Raw genomic sequence first — 9,221 nt, 5'->3', positions numbered from 1 at the left:
TCTCGAATTAAGAAATACCATTGTCAAAGAATAAACAAAAAGGTGTGAGTGATGAGAAATAAACAATATATACCAGCCTTAACTTTATGGTTTTGTTAACTAATAATTAGTGTATATAATTTTTGTTCTGATTCTTCATTTATTACTGACAAAAGGTAATAACTTTATTCCTTTTGCCTCATTTCCTCCATGATGATTACTCTCTGGATTTCAATTGCAATTCAAATGTGCTTTCTTGATGTTATGGTGAGAATGGTTTATCATCTCTCCTCTCAGTTATTTTTTCTTTTTCCCTCACTTTTTGAAGTCAATTTTGGTCACCCTTTTAGACCACTAGCAATGAGAAAGCGAAATCTAATACCTAAAGGCTAAAGTTTCATTCGTACATAGATTGTACAAATCATACTTTGATGCAACCAAAAAGTTGTAGTTATTTATTTGTTTTCTAACCAAATTATGTGAGAAAAAGTTAATCTAATTTTACTACTAATAAACATATTAAATTATTAAGCAACTAAAATATAGTAGTTTACACTCTTCAAATAAGAGATTGAGCTTTCTCATCATCAAACCTAAGATACTCCTAGAAGCTAAGTTGTTCATAAAGTGAAAGTAGGTTTTCTTTTTCTTCTCTTTTTTTCTTTTTAAGTTTATTTTTACCCTTCCTTTTTCTTTTCAACTCAAACGTATCTCTCTTTGTCTTCTTCATTTACCAAAGGTGAAGATGGCCCCTCCACATACCCAGCATATACATGCACATTTATTTTCAATGATTAAATAAATAGGATTGTTCTGAAAATCAAATTGAACCGGATTAATCAGAACATAATCACCTGGTCGATTTGGTTCAGATTAAAAAACCGATTAAAAAATTGGTCAAAAACTAATAAATTAGTTGAACAGAATTTTTTTATTATGGAAAAACAGCTAAATTTTTTTTTTAAAAAAAGGTTAATTTTTATGAGAATATATATTAATATATAAATATATTATTTTATTTTATACCGTTCAACTCTAATTATACTTTAGTTGAATTTTTAAACTTTGAAACTCTAGTTTTACTAATTCAATTACTAGTCTAATCTTCCAAACTTTGATAAATAGTATAAATTTAATAGAAGTTATTAATGTAAAGTTATGTTAAGATTTAGGCCATTAAATCACCCTAATAAATAACATATGATAGCATTATTAGTGTTCATTTCTATGCCAATGGCAAAAACAAACTTGTGTCCAAAGAGAAGGATAAAATATGGCCAATAAGGATACTCTTGTATTTATATTCTTTTTTTATTCCCACAATATTTCTCAACTTGGCAGGTTAAAGACTAATCTGCCGCAATACTGAGTTCCATTTTAGTTTATCGCTAACCAATAAAGTTTATATAAGTAGGACTTTTATTAAGCTTAAGCTTTGGAGTCAATTCAAGAGAAATAGAGAATGGGCTAGAAGCCTAGAACCTTGCAATGCAAACATATTAGAAATTCAAGAAAATAAACCATTAATTTACTTGCAGGATAAGGTCATTCTTATGCTGATTTCTGTAAAAGAAGCAATTATTCTTCTAGAGATCCATACAAAAATTAACAGAAATATAGTTTTATATGTGTTAACCTATGCAACTCCCCAATTTCATCGCCATTCTCTTAAATGATATTCAGTCCTCTATTGTTTAACTCTCTGCAAATTTGTGAAAATTCTTTTGAAAAAATTACTGAAATTCATGAAGAATAAAATGTTAACTTCCCCAAAATCTATCAACTTTTTTCAGATGGTATGCATTGATGAAAACCAGAAACCATCATTTGTTTGATTGCAAGCCACTACCACCATAATACTGCTTTGTTGTCTCGCGCGAGAACTCAGCAAAAGTCATCCCATCCTTCAACCTCGATGAAAGTGGGGGGACGATTTTCTTAAATTCGTAGCTCAGTTGTTTATATCTATCCTCCCCAACCTGTTCATCATCATCATCATCATCATCATTATATTCCTTCATCAACTTTGCATGAGAATAATCTGCAGTAGATAATGTTTTGGTCCATGCAGGCTGCAGAAACACAACAAAAGTTTCCCTGCTCAAATTGTTAAACTTCACAGGCCTATGAACGGCATGCAAGGTTGCGCGAAGCTTCCCCTTAGAGATTATATCAGCAGATTCCCCGACCTGAATAATGAAACTGTCAGGAGGGGCCTTCACCATGAAGATCCTCTTCTTATTTGGATCATAAATTTGCAAGCAGCTATGCCCGGTTGGCATGGACATTCATCAAAACATGAATTAGCAAATACATGTTCTGTTTTGGCTGGATCCGAATATGATGACCAAAGAAAGAAAGGAGCTGTTAGAACAGTGAATATACCATAATCATAATGCCACTGCTGCCACAAATTTGAATGAATTCCACATGAATTATGATCATCACGAGCAATTGAATTCGACTCTGATGATCCTTGTAATGATTTCTGCACATTCATAACGCAGCTACCCTGGTCCCTCTTGTTATTTTTAGCTTTTCTTTTACCTGCCGCGCCGGTCTTCTCAACTCCTTTCAGGAGGAAGCTGTCCAAACGCGAATGGTAATGTATAAGCCGCCCCTTCGCTGCACAGGATTCCAAGAGGCTCTGCTCCAACTCGTTGCTCCCGATAGCCTTGTCACATATTCGAGCAAGGCAAAGTCCCACCTCCATCATGCAAAGCCCTAACTCTTTGAAAGTACTCCTTAGATTCTTAAACTCCATATCATTACATTCTGCGGATGCTTCCTCGACATCATGAGGATACGCTTCGGAATGTAATTGATCAGTTGTGGTCAATGCTTCCGGAGCTTTGGCATATTTGAGATTCATAGCAAAGGAGGACACACTCCTATCTGGATTTCTCAAAGGAACATCACTGCCCAAGTTGTGTTCCTAAAAAGAGCATGCAATGCAATCACAATGAGCACACTCAAAATATGAATAAGCTAATTGTAAGCCTAACTCCATTCAGATTTATGCATACTGAAAATTTTTCGATATTACCTAAACAAATTTCACAAGCCATAGACGCAATAATGACATTAATCAAACTATATAACAATTGCATTCTTTTTTCCTTCAAATCATCACAGTTCAAAATATATCAAGACTTCGATTTAGCAATTATCAGAGTAAAAATTCTCAATCTAAATTTATGCATAATGAAAAACTTAGTAGCTTTCATTTTCCCCAAGTAATTTTTACATAAATAAAATAAATTAAATACCCACTTACTAGATTCTTCTAATCAGAAAACACATACGTATATGACTTTTATTATCATTATTATGAAAATTGCTACAGGTGGAGTTTTAGCGTTGTTCAATAAATCCAATAACCTGTAGAGATTCCAGCTCAAAATTCGAATGCCCATTTACTCCATAATAGCGATTGTTGAACAAACCTGTGATACTTGAAGGCCTGCCATGAGTCTTAATAAACCTTACCATCCTGTTACACATAAATCGCTACAGGCAAGAGGGTTTATAGATTTTAAGATAAACACATGACCCAACAATAAACAAATTGCTTTAATAAATCGACACAGGTAAAAGGATTCCTAGCTTTTTTCTGTAAACCCAACATCATGTGGCAATTACTGAACGAATTATTAACCCCAATTTCCAGAAACGATTTTTCACTCTAAATATAAAAAAGAGAAGTTGCATACTATTGCAGCATAACCTTAATTGAGCTAGACACACTTAGAAGTAAACTTGAATCATAATGTTTTGAGTTTTTTTTTTTTTGCTGCGATTCACCACAAAAGTAAAATTAAGGAAACTAGAGAGGGAACAACTTTTTGTAGCAAGGTCCAATAGCTGTCTTTGTGGAACCATCAATCCCTTTGACGGATGTGCTACGAACAATTGGCGTTCCTGAGCAAAAGTTTGAGTCAATTACTACATACGGGATCCTGGCAACTCGAACCCAGCATATAGCTACCTCCAGAACCACTTCCCCCTCCTCCTCCATCACCTCTGCCTTCATTGCTGCCTAGCTCACCTCTTCTCCCAACTCTGCCGCCTCCTCTCCCTCTTCGAGGTTGTCGTCCACCATAGTTGCGCTGAGATGTACGAGTGCCAACACGTGCACGACGCTCAATGCTACGCCTATCGGGGACATCCGGGGCCTCCACCATCGCGGGGGCAGCCCTCTCGCCTCTTGGTCTTGCATCCTGAGGAATCCCAGCTACCCTAGGATCTACAAGTAAGTGTTCTGGTGAAAGGAACCTCCGAGCTATCCTGAACCACCAATTGAGGTAATCTACTGATGGGCCTGGGTTAGGAACAATTTGAAAACGGAGCACATTATCAAACCTATTGTTCCAATGTTGGTGCCAGGTGGCAAAGACATTGGGGAACCACCGGTCTCCTCCTCTACCATCCTTTGCCATAAGAGAATCTATGTCAAGGGCCTTGTGCGGCCGATGTTGGACCCCACCGAGCTGTGGCAAAACCCGATCCACTTGATGCCACTCAATAACGGCAAAGTATATCAAAGATGTCGTCGACCTCCATAAAACCTGGTGTCTCTGGTCCAGGGCATCCCCCGCCGCAATCTCAAGTACATCAGGCACAGCATATGGTATCCACAGAAACTGGAAAAAGGTTTATCATGTCAACCTAAGTAACTTACTATAATATTTAGGGAATAAAATTTGAGGTAATAACTTAAAACCTAACATCCACTTACATCATCGGGTCTCAACTTATCGAGCTTGAGCCTCAACTGCAACACTCGAGGGGATCTCTGGTCAAGTGAAGGAATATACTTCGCCCACCTAAAAATGCAATTCAATTGGCATTTAAAATACTGTAACAAAGCATAAGAGGAAACAACAAAACAAAATACAAATAGTATTTAATCATTATTACCTTGACGCCAATGGCCAAGTGAACGTGTTGAACCCATGAGGCCGCAATGTGGGGAAACGCCAGAAAATCCAAGATTGGAGCAATGTTAATGGACCAGCGAGCTTAACCACATTGCGGTTAGCAACACGGCACAAGCAACGGTACAACCATGCTAATGTAGATGATCCCCAACTATATCGGCCCAACTCCTCTAAGCGAGCAACGAAAGGCAACCACCGGATGTGAACTCGAGTCCCAGATTTGTCTCCAAACAGCTGGGATGATAGTAGCACCATAATATAGGCCCGAGCATACATCCTAACCGTATCCTCCGACGCATTATCTGGAAGCACCTCAAACCTCGTTTGGAACCACTTGTATGTCACAGTAAACTTATTGATACACTTGACAGGAGGAAGCTCACCAAACAGCTCCTGGAACCAAGTCCATGATGGTTTCCCACCCTCCATAAGCTGCTCAAAATCAGAAAGGCATCCACTGACTGCCTCGCCATCAATCGGAAGACCGAGCTGGTATGAAACGTCCTGTAAAGTGACCGTACACTCGCCAAACGGCATATGAAATGTGTGCGTCTCCGGACGCCAACGCTCAACAAATGCACTAATGAGAGGCTCATCAAGCTTAAACCAATGTGCATTAAGCCTTGCCACCTGCTCTAGACCAGCAACCTTCAGGTAGGGGATGACACGATCATGCAATTTCATATTTTGCTGCCGACGAACACTTGAAATGCAACGGGTTGGCTGAGAAAAAACAAAAACAAATTGGAACTCGACAATCACCGTAATACACTCATGATTATTTGAACAAATTTATTTAAACTAACAAGAGTAGTTATTGACCAACAATAATTTACCAAAAACCTACTTCATCCTATTTCAATATAATATATAGAATCAACTAACATAGACGATAAATTTAACTACACAAATGAATCTGCAAAAATCACTTAAAAATGAAGAACAAATTCGAGCAACCTCTTCGTAAATGCATCCTGCCACTAAAAAGAGTTCCAGTTTCTCTACTGCTAGAATCCAACAATTTAACATTCACACAAAATCCTAATTAGAGATTCTAAATTAGTCAACAAATATTCTACTAAAAACCTACATTTATCCTGTTTCAGTATAATATATTCTAATGATGAAATTAGAAAACAAAATGCTAAAATTACGTAACTAAAGCAAAAATTTTCAACAAACCTCTTTGTCAATGTATCCTGCAATATGAGCAATGCCGTTTAGTCGATATAGCTGATCTGCTTCGCCCATTTTCTGACTGTTTTGACTTCTTTTCTGTGAGAACCAACACCCTTTTCCTTTCAACAGCAGCGATTCTTCTCTTCTCTCCCTCCAATTTCCACGCTTCTTCTCCACAATGGTGGTCTCTCTTCTTCAATAGCGGCTGACCAAGGGTTTTGATAATTGATAGTGACCTTCAAAATTTGTTGCAGTCCCTCTTTATAATGTGTGAGAATTGTGGCATTCCTTTAGGTATTTCCATTTGTTCAATAAATCGGGGTAACATGCTTCGATTTACGTGTAAATGAGCATAACAAATTTGAGCTAGAATCGTTACAGGTGGCCGAGTTTATTGGACACACATTAAAACGCGTCTACCTCCCGCGATTTACTTAGTAACAAAAAAAGGACCCATACGTATGCAATTTAATTTATTTTATATATGCAAAAACTAAAAACCCACTAATTAATGAACATTTCGATTTTTCCAAACTCAATCAACATATGGCACTGCATTTTTCTGAATCGTCCTTCAGTGCAAGGTTATTTATTATAGAAATTGATTTAGATTTGTTTCTACTTGAAATTAAAAAATAAACATTTTCAGCACCTTGAGAACACGTTTACGTGTGTCGCGGTGGAGAAGGGCGAGCTTGGGAGCAAGACGGAGAAGTTCGGAGCGGAGCTCGGAGGCGTTGGGGACGCCCGTAACGGCCAACAGGCCTGGGCCCATGGGCCCTAGGGCTTCCATTACTGAGCTCGTTTTGCGAAGAAGGTCCTCATCGAATGAAGAAGAAGAAGAAGCATTAGTTGAAGTTGGATTTGAAGAAGATAAGAGAATGAGGTCGGAATGGTGAAGCTCGTGAAGTTGTAAGATTTCTGCTGCTGCTTCTTCTTCTTCTTCCATTGCCGTGTCCCTGTTTCTGTTTGAAACAGTTGCAGAGAGTCATACCAGAGGAACACTCTCACGTGATCCAAGGTTTGGGCCTCTAAGTAATGGGCTGGGCTCCAAGGTGGATTTTGTGTTTCTCCAATTGGGTCTTCAATTCTTTGTCTCCTATTTAACCACTATGTCTAGTCTCTCACTCTTTTTGTTGCTTTTCAAAAAAGCCCATTTAAATCTTAAGAGTAAGTTTATATTGTATAGAACATGAGTATTGCCATTGGGCGACAAAACTCAATATGTACATAAGTTTAGCTTAACCGAAATGAGAATGCTTTCAATTCATAGTATTTATAATCTCAATTTAACTTTTAAAATTTTTTAATATAACAATTTTAAAAAAATTATAATAGAAAAACAATTTTACAATTTAAATCTTGTTACAATTTTATATTTTACGTATTTAATTTACTTTTTCAATTTAAATAAAATCTCGATTTCTCTACGTTAACTTTCATTATTTATGTCCATCAGATTAAAAAATAAGGATATGAGAGAGAAAATTAGAATGACACCCATTGTTAAAAAATAATGAAAGTGGTTTGTTGTTTGTAGAAATAGAAAAAGGGCTATTATGTGCCTATTTCTATCTCATCTAAAAGATAAATTCTAACAAATTCTTAAGATAAAGGGAATAGCCATCTACCAACAGGGACAGATATACGGGAGACGAATCAGTCCCCCAGATTTTTTTTTTATTAATAGTAATAAATTATTAAGTATGATTTAATTTTTTTAAAAATTTATTTAATATTTAGTCTAGTATAAATAAAAGTCCATTCCAACCTAAATATTAATGATTTCTAATATCTAAAAAATAAGTAACTATTAAAAAAATATGAAAAAGATATTATTACTAATATTTTTTAATTAAATAAAAAATTTTAAATCCCATAAAGTGGATTCTTTTTTTTTTTTTGTGATCGTCTTTCTAAATTTATTTGGTATTAATTCTCTCAATTTCAACTACTACAACTGAAAGATCTTTTTCAGCTATGAATATCATGAAGAATGACTCAGAAACAAAATGAAAGATGAATTTCTTACTAATTGTCTTTTAATTATATTGAAAAAATTGCTGAAAAATTTGACACAGATTCTATTATCGATGAATTTTATGATACGAAGAATCGACCACTTCGTTAGTAAAAAGTACATACATATTTTTTAAACTTAAAATATATTCTCTATCGGTCTATTTTTGTAATACATCTTACATTATATAATTTTTTGCATAATTTTTTAATATTATATATGTTAATGGTCCCCTATAATAATATTTCTGGATCTGTCCCTATTTACCAACAAAGGTGGAACTAATCCACTAATCCAAAAAGATGATTATCGACTCTACTATAAATACACTGACATTCCTCAGGTATATTCACATTCTAATACTACTAAAAACCTGTCAAAAATCCTTGCTAACTTAAATATCGGAGTCTCTTGCAGGTATCACCCCCACCTCCTTACAAAGACTTCGAATGGTGACATCTCAGCGCAAGAATAGTTGGACATTGCCTCACAGAGAGTCTGGACCTCACGTTTAAGCCGTTTCAAGTAACCCTCGAAACAAGTGGAATGTGCATCGATAGATTAAAAAAATGAGAATATGAAAAAGAAAATTAGAATGACACCCATTGTTAAAAAATAATGAAAGTGGTTTGTAGAAATAGAAAAAAGCTACTAGAATATTCTATGAAAATAATGAATTAAATGAAACATGGACAAATAGTTAGAGGTGAGAATAATAAACAGATGCGACGAACAATTGATTATAGACAAAAAGAAGACTTAAAAAGACTCTCATAAAATGGTGAGATTTTTATATATGATAAGATGTAATAACGTCATTCATTTAATCAATTTCATAAGACTTTGTTGTTGATGTTTCTGTTTCCCTCTTTGGTCTGGTATTCTTTGTTTCAACAGTGCTAGATGACAAATCCTGTCTCTGAATCTCTATACTTTATCAAATTATAATGCAATTTAATGCGAAACATTTTCGTAATAACTACTAACGATTTTCAACAATTTAATGCATTTTAATTCTTTCATGGGTGTCTACTTCACCTCCCATAATTAAAATACTCACTTTATTATAGGTATTATAGAGGTATAGATTTTAAGAAATTCTT

General features: G+C 35.4%; 1 protein-coding gene and 1 pseudogene across 1 annotated transcript; both read right to left on the bottom strand.

Moving 5' to 3' along the window:
* Positions 1 to 1,478: 1,478 nt before the first annotated feature.
* LOC112726927 (uncharacterized) lies at positions 1,479 to 7,357 on the bottom strand (annotated as a pseudogene).
* LOC112726926 (serine/threonine-protein phosphatase 7 long form homolog) lies at positions 3,529 to 6,751 on the bottom strand. The gene is made up of 4 exons (XM_025776501.3): positions 6,102 to 6,751; positions 4,900 to 5,642; positions 4,718 to 4,805; positions 3,529 to 4,622 (listed from the first exon to the last, which is right to left on the bottom strand). The coding sequence occupies exons 1-4, from the start codon at positions 6,168 to 6,170 to the stop codon at positions 3,918 to 3,920; spliced, it is 1,605 nt and encodes a 534-aa protein (XP_025632286.1). The 5' UTR covers positions 6,171 to 6,751; the 3' UTR covers positions 3,529 to 3,917.
* Positions 7,358 to 9,221: the final 1,864 nt, after the last annotated feature.

This window comes from Arachis hypogaea, chromosome 12 (assembly GCF_003086295.3).
Source record: "Arachis hypogaea cultivar Tifrunner chromosome 12, arahy.Tifrunner.gnm2.J5K5, whole genome shotgun sequence".
NCBI lineage: Eukaryota > Viridiplantae > Streptophyta > Magnoliopsida > Fabales > Fabaceae > Arachis > Arachis hypogaea.
The sequence above is the reverse complement of the archived record's forward strand: the minus strand, read 5'-3'. Positions and strand labels throughout refer to the sequence as shown.